The 19,942-nt window shown below is 38.8% G+C and overlaps 1 protein-coding gene across 3 annotated transcripts in view; it reads left to right on the top strand.

Annotated features, from left to right (window-relative positions):
* CCDC34 (coiled-coil domain containing 34) overlaps nt 1-19,942 on the top strand; it is a 188,014-nt gene that overhangs the window by 62,085 nt on the left and 105,987 nt on the right. For all 3 annotated transcript variants that reach the window (XM_042905026.1, XM_042905028.1, XM_042905027.1), the window contains exon 5: nt 16,816-16,913. In XM_042905026.1, coding sequence (XP_042760960.1) covers nt 16,816-16,838 — 23 coding nt within the window. In that variant the 3' untranslated portion in view covers nt 16,839-16,913. The remainder of the gene's footprint in view (nt 1-16,815; nt 16,914-19,942) is intronic.

Below are 19,942 nucleotides of genomic sequence, written 5' to 3'. Positions count from 1 at the left end.
AAAAGGAAAAAAGAGAGAGAGACAGAGAGAGAGAGAGAGAGAGAGAGAGTCCAACTGGGAGTAACAACTTAAGCCAAATTGGACAACATAAAATATAAACTATGGCTTTTGAAATAACAAGTTTGTAATCATAAACTAGACTCCCATCGAAATGGAGAGTCACTCTTTCCCTGCCCCCCACTTTATTCTTTCTCTTTTATGTACAACTTCTTATAATGCACTTGTCAAGCTAGTCGTTAAATTCACATTTGTATGCTGACCATGAGGACTGTTTTGGCTTCCAAGTTGGTCAAGTTGAACTGCTTTGAAGCTAGTAATCTGCTGAATTAGCAGCCTTCTTTCATGGTATTCCAGAACAAACAGATCCCCTTTAAAAAATCCCCACTTTTGTTATTTCAGGTGGTTTGAGTCTGTTATTTTTACATAAAGATGTTAGGGTTCTTCCAAGAGAGGTTCAAAGAGAAATGTAGGAATAAAACGTTAAGCAGATTAAAAGGACATTTAGTATAATAATCATGTCACTGGGTGAAAGATGAGGTTAAAATTGGTCATCACTTTACTGTGTAGCTAGTCATGTGTGTGTGTGTTTTTTTTTTTTCTTAACTTGCATAGGAGGCCTCAAGGTAGACCTAGGTTTTAGAAAGCAACGTCATCATTAGGACAAACATTAGAATAATAGTTATTTGAGTACTTACTCTAACAATGCTAGGGAGTAGGCACTATTATTATTGCCATTTTATAGATGAGGAAACTGAGGCACAGAGGGAGGAAGAACATCCCTAAGGTAAGAATGAAAAGTTGGCACACTGAGGAGCCAGTTTAGCGTGATGTATAGCATGGCCTTCAAAGACACACAGAAATGGGTTCAAATGGCAGCTGTGATGCTTATTAGCTGAATAACTTTGAGCACTTTCTTAGCCTCTGAGCCTCAGTGTTCTCATCAGTAAAATGAGATTATAATATCTGTTTCAAAGGGTGTTTTTGAGGATTAGTTTAAATAATAGTAAATAATAATAATAATACTGTACATTTATTGAATGTTTATCATGTACTAGACATTATTCTAAGTACTTTGTGTTGATTTTTACTACTCCATTATATATGTACTTTTATAATCAAGATTAAAAAAATTTTTTTTAATGTTTTATTTATTTTTGAGAGAGACAGAGGTAGAATGTGAGTGGGTCAGGGGCAGAGAGAGAGGGAGACACAGAATCCAAAGCAGGCTCCAGGCTCTGAGCTATCAGCACAGAGCCTGATGTGGGGCTCGAACCCACGAGCTGTGAGATCATGACCTGAGCTGAAGTTGGACGCTCAACTGACTGAGCCACCCAGGCATCCCTATAATCAAGATTTTTAAAGTTTATTTATTTATTTTGAAAGAGAGAGTGTGAGTGGGAGAGAGGCAGAGAGAGAGAGGGAGACAGAGGATCTGAAGCAGGCTCTGTGCTGACAGCAGAGACCCGGATGTGGGGTTCAAACTCATGAACTGCGAGATCGTGACCTGAGCTGACGTCGGATGCTTAACCACCTGAGCCACCCAGGCACCCCTATAATCAAGATTTTTATGCTCAAGAAAACAGGGTATATCAAAACACAAAATAGCAGATCAATGGAACTGAATAGAGAGTTTAGAAACTAGAGAGTCTAAAACCATGCTTTTATGGTCAATTAATCTATGACAAAGGAGGCAAGAATATGCAACGAGAAAATGTCTCTTCAACAAATGGTGCTGGGAAAACTGGACAGCAACATGCAAAAGAATGAAACTGGACCACTTTCTTATACCATAAAAAATTCAAAATGGATTAAAGATCTAAATGAGAGATTTGAAACCATAAAATTCTTAGAAGAAAACATAGACAGTAATTTCTTTGACATTGGCCATAGCAACATTTCTCTAGATGTCTCTTCTGGCAAGGAAAACAGGCAAAATTAAACTAGTAGGACTTTACCAACAAAACAAAACAAAGCAAAAACATTTGCATAGCAAAAAAATCAACAAAACAAAAAGGGAACCTACTGAATGGGAGAAGATATTTGCAAATGATATATCCAATAAAAGGTTAATATGTAAAATATATAAAGAGCCTATACAACTCAACACTAAAAAAACAAATAATCTGATTAAAAATGGGCAGGGGATCCGAATAGACATTTTTCCAAAGAAGACATACAGATAGCCAACAGACAAATGAAAAAATACTCAACATCTCTAATTATGAGGGAGATGCAAATTAAAACCACAATAAGGTATCACTTTATACCTGTCAAAATGGCTAAAATTAAAAAAAAAGAAATAACAAATTTGGCAAGGATTCAGAGAAAAAGGAACGCTTGTGCACTGTTGGTGGGAATGTAAACTGGTACAGCTACTGTGAAGATTGTCTGGAGGTTTCTCAAAAAATTAAAAATAAAATTACCATATGATCTGGTAATTCCACTACTGGGTATTGGAAGAATACAAAAACACTAATTCAAAAAGATATATGCACCCCTATGTTTATTGCAGCATTATTTACAGTAGCCAAGATATGAAAGCAATCCAAGTATCTAACCATAGTTGCATGAATAAAGAAGATGTGGTATGTTATACACACACACACACACACACACATATATATATATATATATATATATATATATATATATATATATGAATACTAGCCATAAATATGTGGTATGTTATATATATACATATATATTGTATATATTCCTATATATATATATAGTATATATTCCATATATTCATATATATATATAGTATATATTCCATATATTCATATATATATATATATATATATGAATATTAGCCATAAAAAGAATGATAGTGTGCCATTTGTAACAACATGGATGGACCTAGAGGTATAATACTAAGTGAAATAAATAAGTCAGAGAAGGGCAGGTATCAAATAATTTCACTCATGTGGAATATAAGAAACAAAACAAAAGAACAAAGAAAAAAAGAGACAAAAGACCAGACTCTTAAAGTCAGAGAACAAACTGGTGGTCTCCAGAGGGGAGGTGGGTGTGGGAACACTTGAAATAGATAAAGAGAATTAAGAGTACACTTATCTTGATGACCACTGAGGAATATATAGAAGCATTGAATCATTATATTATACACCTGAAACTAATATAGCACTGTAAATTATACTTGAATTAAAAAAAAAAGAAAATATTAGTGTAAAGAAGATAACTTGCTAGTTAGTAATAGAACTGGGTTTGAAAATACCTAGCATAACACCTGACATATAATAGGCATTGGTAATAGTAACTATGTTATTGGTACCTAAATAAAAGGAAATATATCAGAATAACAGGATTCTTCTCTTTTCTCATGAATACTAATAAATATTAGAGAGGGACAATAGTACAAAAAATACCAGACTTATAGGGCCTATTTAGGGACATCTAAACCTATGCATCAGAATGAAATAAAAAAATGAATAAACTAATTTTTAGCAAATTTGATTTCAACTCTGTTGCACCAGATGCACTAAAACAATGCTGCTACTTTTTCATCGTTGGGGCCAGTTGGGTGCATGTGTTTAGTAGGCAGAGCAAGAAGAATAATAGACAATCATATCTAGGTATGTACCCCATGGTGTGTAACAAGGTTTTGTCATCACCTAAATGAACTTAGTAAGAATTCTAAACTTTTTTTGTTTGGGGACTGTTTTGCTTTTTCACGTTTTATTGTCTTGTTTTAATGTGAATGGTTGTCATGTGAGTTTATTTTTAAAACATAGTCCTCCAAACCCCACTTTCTCCTTCCTTCTCCTATATCTCAGCCCTACCCATGGCCCCAACACACACACACACACACACACACACACACACACACACACAGCCGAGTTAGCTTTTAAAATGCTATCATTAAGCATAAAAAGACCAAAGAATGTTTGTGACCAGTATGCAGGAGCCAAAAAGATTTCTCACATTCTAAAAAAGAATCTTTGGCATTAATGGAGAAACCAGAACCAATTGTAAAGCATAATTACTGCACACACATGCAGTATGTGTGAATCTACGATCATTCCTTTAATTTCTCATACCAGAGAAAACTTAGACAATGTGTCGTTGTTTCAATTCCCACGCATACTCCTCCCAGATCCTGCTAAAACATTGCTTTGTTTATACATTTATATAAAATGCAAGCAAATACCCAAGCTCAACTTCTTGGAAATCTGGTTTGAGTTCTTGAAGGAGATTCAGAGTTTTGGCTCTTCATGCAAGTTAAAAAAAAATGGGTCACACAGCTAGCTTCATGACTCCAATTTCAGCAACCAAATGGTCTCATGTAAATAAGTGGCTATCTTCCACTCCCAAGCAATAACCACCACTTCAGGAAGCTACGTAGTGAACTCATTTTTAGTGAGGAAACCCCTTATTTTATTACTTTTGTGAAACTACTTTCCCAGCAGTCTTTAAAAGTGTTTAGATGTCTTCCTACCACATGAGGAGTTCTGAAACATTATTCATAACCTTTTTTTTGTGCTGTGATACAATTATACATAAAAATAATCATAATTGTGATAACTAAGACTAGTGGGGATTTTACTATGTTCCAAGCACCTCACTAAGTCCTTTATGAGTACAGTTGACAGAATTTGCTCAGTATCACCACTGGGCTGATATTACTAATATACTCATTTTTATGGTGACTTTTGTTCTGTATCAAATTTGCCAAAACGCTGTTACCCAACTCTTCCGTTTTTAGAGAAAACACTCTTGGAAATCATCATAATTTTTATCACTTATTAATTTCTGCTTGATTTTCATAAAACAATGTTATTTATTCAGTTCCTAGTTTTACGTATATGTAATGACCTAGGAACTCCACTGTGCTATTCACTGGGCATGCAGAGATCAGTGGGGTATTATTTTCCCATCCTCAGAGCTCGTAGTGTAGGAGGGAAGGCAAAAATGTAAACAAAAATTATTGCATAATAAATTCAGTGATGCAAATATGTGCAAGATATAGAGATGGCAGAGAGGAGGAAACACAGGAGAGGGATGGGAAACATCAAAGAAGACTAGCTGATGCATGAACAGAAAATTCAAGGACAAAAAGAGATCAATAAAAGGAGAAAGACATCACACGGAAAACAGGCAATGTGTGCGAAGACATAGAAGCATAAAACCATTAGGTATGTTTAATACATAAGAACCCATCATATAAAATGTGCCATTGGCAGTAAGATTTGAGGTGGGGGGGGGCACCTGAAGGGCTCAGTCAGTTAAACGTCCAACTCTTGCTTTCTGCTCAGGTCATGATCTCACAGTTCGTGGGTTCGAGCACCACATTGGGCATTGTGCTGGCAGTGTGAAGTCTGTTTGGGATTGTCTCTCTTCCCCTTCCGCTCTCAATCTCTCTCTCTCTCTCTCTCTCTCAAAATAAATAGGTAAACTTAACAAAAAAGATTAAGTGGAAGAGGAGGAAAGGAAGGCAAGTATCTGACAGGGAAGGACCAAGGAAGCAATGCTAAAGGGTTTAGACTTTATTCCATAGGTAATGAGTGTGTGTAAGTTTCAAATGGTTGAGAGACAAGATATGCTTATGTTTGAGAAAATCTGCTTCAATAGTCACTAAGCAAAAAACATTGAGACCTTGAAGTTAACTTTAGTAGTATGAAGTGAGAGGTAAGAGAAGATTTGAGAGATATTTAGGGGTCAAAGTCAGCAGGATTTGTTTGATGTGGGAGGCAAGGAGAAGAAAAGAATCTAGTATGACTAAGTTTTCAGAGGTGGCAGGTATTACTTCAGCCTGGACCTGCTGTTTATAAAACTCCCCCGTCCTCCAGAATAGCACAGAGTTTCACTTCTCCCCGATAAGAGAAGTCCAGGGGTAGATGGTTTAGGCTGATATGGCTCCATGGGGTCAGTAGAGCACCATGCTATCTTTCTGCTTTGTCATCTTACTGCATAGCTTCCAACTTGAAAGTCACTTCTAGTCAAATTAGATGTTGGAGCTCCAGTTATCATGTCCATGTTGCAGGACAGAAGATGGAAGAAAGACAGAAGCACAGAGAAGAGCCCTTCCCCAGCTGAATCAGCTTCCTTTAAGTCGTCTTCCTGAGAATCCCATATAACATCTGTACATCGTTGGCCATAACTTAGTCACGTGGCTCTACTTAAATGCTAATTTGTCTGGGGAATAAGTCATTCTGGGCACCATTGTGCCGGGGTTTTTATTAAGGAGGGAGAAAGAGAGGATGAATAGTCCTGGGATTGGCAGCTGGTAGTATATGGCTCATGAGCCTTGGTGAAAAATAATGGCACAAAGAGAAAATCAGGGAAAAAACCTTTGCAGACCTTCGAGAAGAAATAAACAGAAGAGGATTCAGTGAGAAGAATATAATTGGAGGCAGAAATAGAATTAAAAAGAATGATGCAAAAAAAAAAAAAATTCAAAGAGGAGAGAATGGTCAAAAGTGCCAGATACTGCAGACACTTTAAGTAAGATGAGAAATAAGAAGTGTTCATTGGATTTGGTAGAAGGAAGTCATCATTGTTGATTTTCTAAATTAAAAAAAAATTCTTTTAACATTTATTTATTATTCAGAGGCAGAAAGAGACAGAGCATGAGCAGGGGAGGGGCAGAGATAGAGGGAGACACAGAATCCGAAGCAGGCTCCAGGCTCTGAGCTCTGAGCTGTCAGCACAGAGCTGTCAGCACTGAGCCTGACTTGGGGCTCGGGCTCACAAACCGCAAGATCATGACCTGAGCTGAAGTCGGACGCTCAACCGACTGAGCCACCCAGGCGCCCTTCATTGATGATTTTCTAAAGACCAGTTTTACTGGAGTCATAGAGGGAGATACAGACTACAGTGGGTTAGAGCATGAATTAAACATTAGAAAACAGAGACAACTGTAGACAGCACCTTTTAAAAACTTGGCAGGTATGAGAGAAGGCTGTAGCCAAGAGACAGGATTCATACTTAAGCGAGTATTCAGAATCTGAACACTGAATGTGTTGTTGGCTGATGAGAGGGAATTAGGAAAGAAGAGATACAAATGGAAGTCCTGATTCTGTCAGCACATCAGAATAACATGTCTGAATTCTGGGGATGATGAGCTTTTCTTTTGATGGCTGTATGGAGTGAGGGGGACAAGGCCTAACACCTAAGTCCTGCTCATATAGTATTTCCAATAGAGGAAACATGCACAAAGTTGGGACTCCAACTGTATAAAAGTGAACAAGAAATGAACTTTGCCATGCAGAAGGAGGTAGTAAGAAAGCTTTCCTTTCTAAACAATGATGTTGAGTGGAGGTAGGAAATACCTCTTGAGAATTTGTTTGCACAACTCAAGGGAAGAATTTAATTTTAAAGTGATCCTTAACTGATTGTGTTTTCAAGTCACTGACAAAAGCAAATAAAAGTCCTTTCTAAAGGAAATCAAATCTAAATCAAGCTTCAAAGAATGACCCCAAAGTTCTAGGGAAAATTTGCAGCTCACAGTTAAAAGGCACAAAATGCATAAGGACACTCTTCAATACTTTTGCTTCCAGCCAAGAGGGAGTGGAGTGACAGGGATGTGATATATCCTGCCACCTGGAATAATTTTTTAAAATAGGGAAAAAATACATGAAACAACAATTTTTCAGACTTTGGACATCAGGCAACAGACAGTGATCTCCACGTAATGGGAAACAAACGAGGTGAACTTTACAATTGCTCTAGTTTACTGCCTGGAGAGAATTTCCAGCTCAAGTGCAAGGTGGTGGATTCCAGGCCAGAGTTAAAGAGATGGGGCTGGAAATCTGGGGAAGCCAAGGTGATAGACATTGCAGGGAAGCACACTGGAGAGGGTAGGACTGAGCAGAAGGAGGATTCTGGAGATCTGCAGAGTCCCTCTCAAGTTTTCAGCTAAGTACTGATCAGTGCATGTCTATGAAGAAACTACCTGATGCTGAGGGAAAGAAACACCACAAAGGATTACAGGATACAATTCTCAAGGCCCATATAGTGTTGGTAATAGTTCCTGCTTCCACCAGCCAGAGTCCAAAACCTCATAATCATAGCCATCCAGTAGAGTACTCAGAAGAGCTTTGCCTCAGTGGTGGGACAAAATTAGTGTGAGAATAAATGTTTCTGTGGTCCCACATAGCAAAGCTTAAAAGCATGACCAGCAGAATCAAATAGTTTCCAAGTAATTTAACTTTAACTGCACTGTAAAAGAAAGCTCGGGGACATTTAATAGCCAAAACCTGGAAACAACTCTATGTCCATCATTGTATGATAAACAAATGGTTGTATTACACAATGGAACACTACTCAGCAATTTAAAAAAATAATGTACTATAGGCATACAATTTGGACGAACCTCAATGTAATTTTATACTGAGTAAAAGAAACCAGACTAAAAAGAATATATACTATATAATTTCATTTATACAAATTTCTAGAAAATGCAAGTTAATCTATACTGACAAAAAGTGGTGGTTGCTTGAGGACAGGGGTGTTGGGATTGGCAGGGAAGTTCTAGAGGGAGAATTCACAAAAAGCTGGGAGCAAATTTGGGAGGAGGTAATGAATATGTCCATTATTTTGATGGTGGTGATGTTTCACAGATGAATACATATGTCAAAATGTATCAAATTATACATCTTAAATATATACACTTTACTGAAGCTCAACTATATTTCAATAGTGTCTTAAAATTTAAAAAATGACACAAGGAAAGTTCAAAAGTAGATGGGAAACTTACAAAGAAAAAGGCGTAGAGGGACTCACCTTACCAAGATTTAGGACTCTTGTAAAGCCATAATGATTCAGACATTGTGTTGATACAGAGGTAGACAAATAGATCCATGGATCGGAAGAGAGAGCATAGAAACAAACCCAACTATGCATGCAAGCTTGATTCATGATCAAGTCATTGCAGGTCACGGAAGAAAAGACCATCCATTTCACAAATGGTGCTGGCAAGATCCATGTAGATTTAAAAAAAAATTGGATCCCTACCTTGTACCATACATAAAAATCAATTTTTGGTTGATGAAAGATTTAACTGTGAAAACATAAGCATAACTCTTTCAGAAGACTATGTAGTTTAATACAGCCTTTTGATACAGAAGTTTTTTAAGACATTAAACAACAAAATGTAAATCATAAGGGAAAAGATTGATAAATTCAACTATATTACATAACTTCAGTTTTTCAAAAATCACATTCAACAAAGTCAAAAGACAAGCCATGATGTGGCATAGTATTTGTAACTTACTTTCAACAAAGGATCAGCACCTCAAAAACTTAAAGGACTTTTAAGAGTATATAAGATGTAGATATCCTAATAGAAAAATGGCCAAAATATAAACAAGCAGTTCAGGGAGGAAGAAACACAAATGGTCCATAACAGGAAAATATCTCATTAGTAACCATGGAAGTGCAACCACACTTCCACAATGAGTTGCCTATCATGCAATATCAACAAATTAGAAAAAAAAAATTAAAGTTCATTTGTCATGAAGTTAGCAAGGCTAACTTGCTAAACAATGTAACTTATATGTCCTGGTGGTGCCAGTATAAACTGAGAGAGTGACATTGGAACACAGTTGATCATTGCAGAGGACAGTTAGAGCCTCTACATGCTTTGCAACCTAACAAGGTTACTCCTAGGTATATGTCCTGAAACTGTTTTAATTCCTTCCTTCCTTCCTTCCTTCCTTCCTTCCTTCCTCCCTCCCTCCCTCCCTCCCTCCCTCCCTCCCTCCCTTCTTGCCTCCCTCCCTGCCTCCCTCCCTCCCTCTCTTCCTCCCACCCTCCCTCAGTTCTCCCTCCCTCCCCCCTCTTCCTCCCTTCTCTTCCTTCCTTCCTTCCCTCCTCTCTCTCTCTTTCTTTCTTTTCTTTCTTTCTCCTTCCTTTCTCTCTTTCTTTCCTTTTCTTCCTCTTTCTTTCTTTTTCTTTCTTTCCTTCTTCATTCTTTTCTCTCTTTCTTTCCTCTTTCTTTTCTTTCTTTCTCCTCTTTCTTTCTTTCTTTCTTTCTCCTTCATTCTGTTCCTCTTTGTTTCTTTTTATTCCTTTCTTTTCTTTCTTTCTTTCTTTCTTTCTTTCTTTCTTTCTTTCTTTCTTTTGCTTTCTTTCTTTCTTTCTTTCTGAGAACATGCAAACAAGGGAGGGCAAAGGGTGAAGGAGAGAGAGAATCCTAAGCACACCCCATGCTCAGCGCAGAGCTCAATGCAGGACTTGACCTCATGACTGTGAGATCATGACCTGAGCCTAAATCATGAGTCAGACACGTAACTGACTGAGTCACCCAGGTGCCCCTAATTTTTCTTGAATATGGTCAGATCATCCTGGTGGATATTTCAGCCTTTAAAACAAAAACAAAAAGCAAAAAATGATGACCGGGATATGATAGAATTAAAGAGAACAGAATAGAAATAGAAAATATCATGATACATTGCTGATGGTAAAGTTGTGTATTATTTTCTTAAATTTTTTGGATTGCTAATAGTAAAATTTTGTATTCTATTAATCATTTTGGGTTATGTTGTAAAACATATTTTTTGTTATGAGTTGTGTTAAAATTTTTTTGAAAGCCACTTCCCTAAATAAATCCTTAGTATGCACTAGGACACAATTATAAGAATGTCTAAATGGTATTGCCTTATGAAAACAGCAAGCTGAAAACAGCTCAGATATCCAACAACAGTAACGTGATAAATAAATTGTTGATTAGTGATGTAATGGAATATTGTACAGAAATAAAAGTGAAGGAGCCTTGTGGATTAGTCATGAAATGAAATACTCAACAGAAATGAAAATAAAGGAACAACATGGTACCTTTATAGATCTTAAAATTAGGTAAATCTTAAAGCATAAGTTTGAGCAAAAGAAATGAGTCACAGAATATAATCAGTATAATTTTATTTATATGAAATTTGAAACTAAGCAAAACTAGATAATATGTTGTTTAAGTCTCCATACATAGGTGTTAAAACTGCAATGTGGGTGTATACAAAGCACCCCCATTTGAAGGTACTAACAGTGCTCTACTAATCTGGGTGATGGGGACACATGAGCTTGTATTTCTATTATTATTTAACCCAAACAGATATGCTGATATGCATGGTGTATTTCACAACTTAATTAAGATAGAAACAAGCTAGAGAAAGCTTAATTGGTGGAGTAAGATCCTTGAGGCAATGCGTCAGATGGGATTTAGAACACAAGTGAGTTAGACATTTTATGAACAGAAAGAAGGGCAACCCCTATTCTGAGAGCAGAGCAGGAAGAGGGAAGGATGAGAGTGGTTGCAGGTATAGTATGGAGTGAGAAGATACAGTGAAAAGCTTGATGGAGTTAAAGTCTGATGGGCTGTCTTTAGAAATATCATTAATATTTAATTATTTGAGAATAGTATTATCTAATGTAACAATGATGAAAATGCTGCATATCTGGGTTGTCCAATATGGCAGCCAAAGCCACATGTGGCTTTTGAGTGTTTGTAATGTGCCTAATGTCTCTGAAGAACTAAATATTTCATTTTATTTCACTTCTATTAATTTAAATTCAAAGAGCCATATGAGACTAGTAGCTACATATTGGAGATCTCCATTCTAGCTCTTCAGTGAACTGATCTTCCTGATCTTTGGATAGCAAACTCTGAGATCCCCTATCACTGAGCAAGATGGCTGGGGAGAACTCCCTTTTAGGTAAACAAATAGGTGGAACCCTCTTCTCTCATAAAAACCCAAAGTCAGCTTCCAAGGACATCTAGTAAAGCCAGCTAGTTCTCCTAGGAGAATTGTGGAATAGGGGTTTAGTACAGCAGGAAGCAGGGGCAGAGAACAGAGAAGTCAACTGAGTTCCCATCTTGGGATGCTTTGTGTATTAACTTAGCCGGGAATGTTCTTGCCCTAGATGAGAGTTTCTTAACCTCAGTGCTATTATCACTTTAGGCTGGATAATTCTTTGTTACAGAAGGCTGTGATGGATTCTTTAAGAACGTAGGAGGGGTTAGGGCGCCTGCTGAGTATGAAAAGGTAAATTTGGGTAGAGGCATGGGGAGGGTAGCAAAATGTCAGAAAAGTATTTCACAAAGTGAAACAGGCACAGCACTGGTGATTCCTGGAAGCGATTATCCTGGGCACATAGGCAATGTTGTTTTTAAATTGTAATAGTTATGAATTTATTTTATTGTAAAGGTTTGCTCAATTTTATAGTTTTGTTTTTATTTGGATGTTTATTAGGAAAAAACAATTAGCACATCAAACTGGATATTTGATGGATATTACGTATAAAGCAAAATGCTGTTTTAAAATGGAGTCAACTCCAGGAAGTGTAATTAGTAAACATGAACTCAGACGCTACTTTGATCAGACAAAAATTCCAAAGGTGGTGAGCAAAATTTTGAGAAACTTTGATTTAAATATGATATCCAACAGGCAGTTGGGAAAAGTCAGTGCCCTGCTGAGACTCCTCCTGAAATCACAGCTTTGTCGTGGCTCAGACAGTAATTCTTCATTGAGAAGCTCCTGTGCTTTCACAGGAGCAACTGGATGTTGCCAGTAACTGTTGAAAATACTGGATTTTCTAGAATCAAGGCAAGCAAGATAAACTGGAGGGTGAAATAGTCCACTTTTTTTTTTTTTTTTTGGCTTAAAACCACACAGATTTCTTATTCTGCAATTCTGGAAATCAGAAATCTTATGTGGGTCTCACTGGGCTGGTATTGAGGTGACGGCAGGGCTGTCTTCTTTTCTGGAAGTGCTGGGGGAGAATCCATCTCCTTGCCTTTTCAGCTCCTAGAGGCCGCCTGCATTTCTTGGCTTATGGCTCCGTCTGTCTTTCAGCTGAGTCCTTCTCTGCTATCATACCTCTAGCTCTCTCCCGCCTCCCTCTCCCTGCTGTCCGTTCTCAAATTGAGCAACTCCTACCCCTCTTGCTGGTCTTGCTGTATGTGGAAGAGAAGGGGACAGCAACATATAATTATTGCAGGAACCTAGTATGGTCATAAAGTTCTGAACTTTGCTGTGAAAACAAGTGAGAGTTAACCACGAGAGCTGAGAACATCTCTGGGGTGACATTTCACCAGGCAGGCAGGGATGACAAGAAACCGAGGGAAGTGACATTATGAAAGCTCAGAGGGATGGAATGGCATGATGAGTAGGTGTTGTGTGAGATGCTCCAGAAAGGTCTTCCTAATTCCTTCCTAATAGCCTTGATGGTTGAATGGTCTAGTCACTAGAGTGCTGCATTTTACTCAAAGGTTAAAACATCCCTTTTAAACTGTGCTATCCTTTTTGGGAGGACTAAGGCAGGAAGCTGTGATCATTGCTTAGGTTTGGTTACAGCCCAATCTAGACAATGGGTGTGGGTCACAGAATAGAGAACAGAACTCATGAGAGCAGCCAAGGATCTGGAACCTGACGTTGCCTGTGTGAAGTGTTCTAGGGCAATGTCTCATGAACCACAGGCCACCGATTAATTAGAAGACGGAAATGGACAGTTTCTCAGAAGGCCTCACTCAAAGATGACTATTCATATAGTCATTCATCAAATATCTACTGGAAGTATAGTTAATGTTGTGGGGGCTGTGTTGGATGTTGGGAATACAACTGATTGATATGACATGGTCCCTACCTTCATGGAACTTACATGGAAGCAACTTATGTGAACTAGCAAACAATCACCGTTGATTTGGGCTTTTCCAAAGCCATTGGAAATGTCAGTGCAAAAACAACAGAATTTAGAGGCAATACTGGTTTATGTTCACTGAGACAAGTCCTCTATATATTCACTACGTTGCATCTTTAGATTCTCCACAGAGCCAGCCCGGGAGACTGTGGTATGCTCTTACAGTTGAAAAAATGCTTTCAAATTGCTACTTTCCTAGAAACATCTCAGTTTGCCACTAATCCCAGGCATGCCTGTGGGAAAGCTAGAATGCCTTGATGGCAGTATCCACAGGCTTTTCCTTAAATGTTTGCAAATATATACTAATTTGTTCAATCCTTTTAAATACTCCAAACAATGGGCTAAAGAAGTAACTGGATAAGCATGGAAAACATCATAATTGTGGGAAAGAGTAAAGAACTTCAAAGTTCATATTCTTTGAGTTCTGGATATCTCAAGACTATATCCAGTAGATGTCAATAGCTTCTTAACTTGGGGTCCTTGGAGTCCTAGAGGGTCAGTTGACTCCCATCAGGGTAATCCATATATTTCCTGAGGTTGTATGGAAAAGTGTATAGGTATGGGCCAGAACTCTCATCAGATTCTCAAAATGACTCCCTGAAAGTCAAGAATTACTTCTGTAGATCCCTAAAAAATGCTCCCATGAGTGCTCTCTATGAGAATAGTCATGGATGACTTTACACAATTGCCATAGCTCAGGAGGCAGTGCAGCAGGACCTGGGAGACCTGGTCTCCTGTCCCAGCTCTCTTGTTAGAGCCACATGACCTGTACAAGTCTTGGCCCATCTGGGCCTCAGTTTCTTGTCTATGAAATGGGAGAAAGGATGCTCTTGCTTTTAGGTTTCTGTGTGGAATGATTGGATGTATGTGAAAATGCTCTAGAGACTTCAGGGTGCTATCTAAAAACAAGAGGCTTTAGAAAATGTTTACTCTCTGTACCTGTAGCACTGTTAAGTTCTTGGTCACTAGAGGGAGCTTCAGGATTCAGGGGAGAGAAAAGCCCTTGGCGTGTCTCCTTTTTCTGAAAACTTAAGGCCTCTATGAGGAATTCTTTTAAGAAGTTTTACATTTTAAAAATGTCCATTTAGATTTTTCTTTGGTTTTTATTCAGATAAAGATCTATAAAGGCATATATGACCACAGTTCCTTGTGACACAGATTTTCCCACCCATTAGCCTATAAGTTTCTTCTGAGTTTCTCTGGCATTAAAAAAAAAAAAAATGGTAGAAAACAATTTTCCAGAAGGCTGTATGAAGAAAGGACTTTTCCATTAGCAAAGTTGATTCATTATAAATTTTATGACACATGGTAATGGTTGTTTGAGGATATTTGTGCCCAGGCAGGATGGGGAAGTACATTGTCTGCCTTTGGCATGAAATTAGAACTCTTACTTTGGGTTTTCTGATGGCACTTTCTGCAGTTCTTAATTGGTGTGCTTTTTTTTCATGTTAAAGCTTCCCCTTTGAAAGCAGCTACACCAGAGGACCCAGATCAGTTTAAAGGAGGAGGTATGAGAGAGTGAAAGACACTAACATTGCATATTAGGGACTCAGGATCTCACTGACTTACTGTATATTTTGGGGAAATTTTTTCCCCTTTTAAGACCTCAGTTTCTCTCTCTGCTTCTAGCCAATACCGTATCCCCTCTAGCCCATGCATATACACCCATGGTCAGATGGGTTTTCTTCATGAAATAGGGAACAATCAGTGACCAGATTCAGGCCCCACATTATGCAAGGCAAAATTTTGTAGGAGCACAAAGCTCTTATATTTATTTGATTTTTTTTTTTTTAATTTTTAACGTTTATTTATTTTTGAGAAAGAGAGCAAGAGCGGGGGAGAGGAAGACAGAGAGGGAGACACAGAATCTAAAGCAGGCTCCAGGCTCTGAGCTGTCAACATAGAGCCCAACATGGGGCTTGAACTCATGAACCTCGAGATCATGACCTGAGCTGAAGTCGGACGCTCAACCAATTGGGCCACCCAGGTGCCCCTGTATTTACTTGATTTTCAATCCAAATGTATTTGGACGAGGTAGAGTCTTGTATTTCTCTTCCTTGTGGACCTTCAGATTGTATGTATTTCAGTCCTGCAGTGAAACATGACTGCAGAAGACAGCGAACATCATTGTTTGTTTGTTTGTTTGTTTGTTTGTTTGTTTGTTTGTTTTTTTTCGCCCACGCACATTTGCATGTAAACACTTACTTGTAAAGACTTCGTTGCTAGTAACCCATTAGCAAAACTGGCCAATGAAACAGTCAGGCACAGACATACCGCATTTTCTTGATTCTTGATTTTAATTCTTAAAAACCCGGGGCAGGTCTATGATCTTTTAAAGAACTGTTGACCACCCCGCCTGAACAGCTATTTTAAATCTATGGTGTTTCCTGTAATCAGTGGCCTTTTGGAGTTGAGGAAGTATTCTAGGAAAGACTTTATTTTCATTTTGTATATTTTTCACATCTGGATGCTGAAAAAGTTCTCTCCGCTGCCACATTCATTCCCTCCTTGCGGCTACTGGTGTCTCAGAAGTCACCCTAGCAGAAAGGATTTCCCTCTGCTGACAAAGAGGCGGGAGGCTGCAGGTTATAAAGGATGAAGCCCTGCTCCGTCCGATCTTTGCAGCTTCTGAGAAACAGCTGCCTATCCATGGACAGGCACTTGTTGCGTGCGGGCTTTCCCCCTGAAGTCTAACTCACGGAGGCTAATCAGCTGGCTTGGGTCAGAACATGTGAGCAATAGGAAATTTTTGAAAACGATGCAAAATGTTTGATCAACAATTTCATTAGTGATTATAGTCCGAGCTACTTTCTCCCCTTTTTCTTTCCCAGAGGCTACTGTTTCTTCTTATAGCTTTCAGGGAGTGAAGGTCAGAAGGTGGGTTATAGAATCACTGTTCCCTAGTTTAGGGCTTCACCAGTTTTAAGGCACCTATGCGTCATGGGGGGCATCCTGTTAAAATGCAGATTCTGATTCAGCAAATCTGGGAGTGGGGTGGGAGGAACTGAAGGTCTGCTTTGCTGAGAAGCTCCTAGGCAGTGTCCCTGCTGCTGGTCTTTGGAGCACACTGGGTAGCAAGCCCCGGTTAATTTTTCTCTCTCTTTCCTGTTTCGAGCTGACACATGTTCATAGGATTAAGAATAATTTTTCTAATCTGATCCACAGGCACTGTCAGAAGCGAAGAATGAATAAATAATGATTTCAAAGCCTGTGGGAAATCATGAGGTCACAGATCCTATCTTCCGAATTAACAGTTAAGCTTGGTAAGCCATGACTTTGAATTCTAATTTATTGTAAAGCAAAATATGGAGAATAGACCCACAGTGTGCACAAATGCAGAGAAGAGAACTCAGGCCGGTCTGCCTTTTCTCATGAGACGGCAAAGCAACTGTTTATTGGAGGTCATTATTATCGTTATTATTTATTGGCAAGCATTGTGTTCTGTACTGCATTGAAGTAGGAATCTGGTGAGGACTGAATGAGACATTGTGTACCAATTCCTCTGGCTCTGAATCATCTGTGTACTTTCTCTTCACTACCAGGAACCCAGTCTAATTATTGCTTACGCAAAGGGATGAATCTTTCTCAGGTGTGAAGAAATTTGGGGTCTTGTATATTCTCAGGACAGCTATTTTTCGTGTTTTCGTACTGAGTTTTTAGACTTTTAGTTTGGTTTATTACACGTTGCTTTGGATCTGCTCTTATTTCCACAATTTCTGTTTTCTTGGTTACACTGTAAATTCATTGTAATTGGTGGTCATTTCTTCTATTTTATGGGACTGGAAAATTGGAAGTGTATTTTAAGCTCATCATTTTCAATTTCCTCAATATCTGATTTTCTACAAGCTAGCCTTGAAGCACATTTAATGATGGGGATTTTAGTACTTTACATTTTATCCTTGAATGACTCTGTTAGGAAGACCTTCCTAATATTTTTTAAATTTTTATTTATTTATTTATTTATTTATTTATTTATTTATTTATTTTGAGAGAGAGGGTGAGCACAACGAGGGAGGAAGGGAAAGAAAGGGAGAGGACAATCCCAAGCAAGCTCTGCACTGTCAGCGCAGAGCCCCATGTGGGGCTAGATTTCACGAACTGTGAGACTATGACCTGAGCCAAAATCAAGAGTTGGACACTCAACCGACAGAGCCACCCAGGAGCCCCAAGCCTTTCTTAATTTTGGATCAAGACTTATCTGTGGCTTTTGCTCACTGGCCTGGTTTTACTCACTGGGGGAAATTCCTTTGTCTTGAATAGAATATGGACACAATACATGTTGTTGAGTAACTGACTTGTTCAGGCCCAGCACTTGGGGGATCCCAGTACCTCTGCTACTTCCTCATGCAGCAGGGTAGCCTTCCATGTCTCACATGAGATATAAGCCTGGGGTGAGGTCCAGAGCCACACTGTCAGCCATGGGGTGAGTCAGGGGAAGGCAGGACAGTCAATGCCCATAAAGCCTTAATGCTGCTTCATTCCAGGGGCTTAAGATTTCCTGCATCTCTTTCTTAACATTCAGCCTGACTTAAGCCCTTCAATAAAATGCAGGATAAGGATTCATGGTTACTCATGAATTTTCACACAACCACATCATTTGACAGGAATCTTAGAAATGGCTCCAAATTCCAAAAACTTTATCTTTTCTTTAGTTCTCACAGAAAGCAAAATTTAAAACTGGCGAAGTTGGACTCCAGTCTTCCTCTCCCATGCGCCTTTCAGAATCATTCTACCCTTCCTATTTGATGCTCCATGGGTGACCTGATCTCCCAGGCTTCCCCCCGCAGGACCATCCTATGCCTTGGGCCCTTCACTACCTCTTCCCTGCTCCCTTTTCTCACCAAAATCTACCTGTCTAGTGTCTGATGCTCTCAGAAGCTGGTTTTAGTCAATGTGACCTTGGCTGTTAATGTGTTTTAGTCCCTTAACAAATACTTGGTAATGTGTAAGATAGCTTTTGTTGATCTGCCTGTCTCAGCACTGTAATTCCTTAATCCAGTCAAACCCATGCCTCCAGATGGCCCCTAGGTAGTAGCTTTTTAGTGGGAATGGATAGACATCATGATATGATCACACATGAGAAATTGTTTTGAGGCCCTTAGCACAAATATCTTGCTTTCTCAGAAATAGCACCAAGATGCCTCAGTCACCCAACTCCCATTAGACCATGCCATGCTTCTTGTGAAATTGTTCCTCTCCTGAACAAAACAGAACACACACACACACACACACACACACACACACACTCAGGAACATAGTTCTTTTTAATCGGCCCTAGATAGGATGTGTTCGGATTCCTCCCTCCATAATAAATAGAGGGCCCCTTAGCACAACTTTATATCATGCATTTCCTCATTATATGGTGCTAGTTCTGTTCTCCATAAACAGTATACTGCTTTTACTGCATGGGACTATTAATCACAGCTGCTTACTTTGTTCCAGGTACTGTGACTAGGGCTTCATGGGTTTCTCATTTGGTGTTCATGACAAACCTATGATATAGGAAGAATTATTCTCATTCTACTGATGAGCAAACTGTATGGTTCAGAGAGGTTAGACAATTTGCCTAACATCACGCAGCTACTGCATTGCAGAGACAGGGCTCAAACGAATGTCTGTCTGACTGAGGCCTATGCTCTTAACCATGCAGCTTTCTTTGCTCAACAAACAGAGCAGAAACCTAAGATGAGTGAGATTTTTCAGATGAGCCCTGTTGTGTCCACCTTAAACATAGCATTCCTACTTCACAGAAGTCTAAAAAACCTACAACTTGCTCATCCCTATTCTCCCAGCTCTCTATCCCCTTTCTATGCTGGTTTCTGGATGCACAAGAATAACAAGTGTTTGTTATTTAATTACAAGGATTTATTATGGGGGGAGGGATACTAACACATCCCATCCAGGGCTAATTAAAAATAACTGTGTTCCTGAGAATATGTGGGGAGTTTTGTTCTGTTTTTGTTTTGTTTTGTTTTTGAGAAGAACAATTCCAGCAAGAATTCTTCTCGGCACAGGAAGCATGGCATAGTTTAATAGGAACTGGATGTCTGAGGTATCTCTGCTATTCTGAGAAAACGAGATGGTTCGTTACCTTTAGTGACTAGGAAGTGGAGTTGCCTACAGTGTCAGGTTTGGGCATAGGTACCTGGGCCTGGATTTGCTATATTTTGCTAAGGACAAAATATTTGCTATATTTTGTCCTTTTTTGAAAGGACACCTCCATGAACTTCTCTTTTTGGGACAAAGAGAATAAAAACATGTCAAAATTCTGCTTTTAGCATGGGTTTGGAAC

Source organism: Panthera leo, chromosome D1 (genome assembly GCF_018350215.1).
Source record: "Panthera leo isolate Ple1 chromosome D1, P.leo_Ple1_pat1.1, whole genome shotgun sequence".
Classification (NCBI taxonomy): domain Eukaryota; kingdom Metazoa; phylum Chordata; class Mammalia; order Carnivora; family Felidae; genus Panthera; species Panthera leo.
This window is presented reverse-complemented; position numbering and strand designations above follow the sequence as displayed.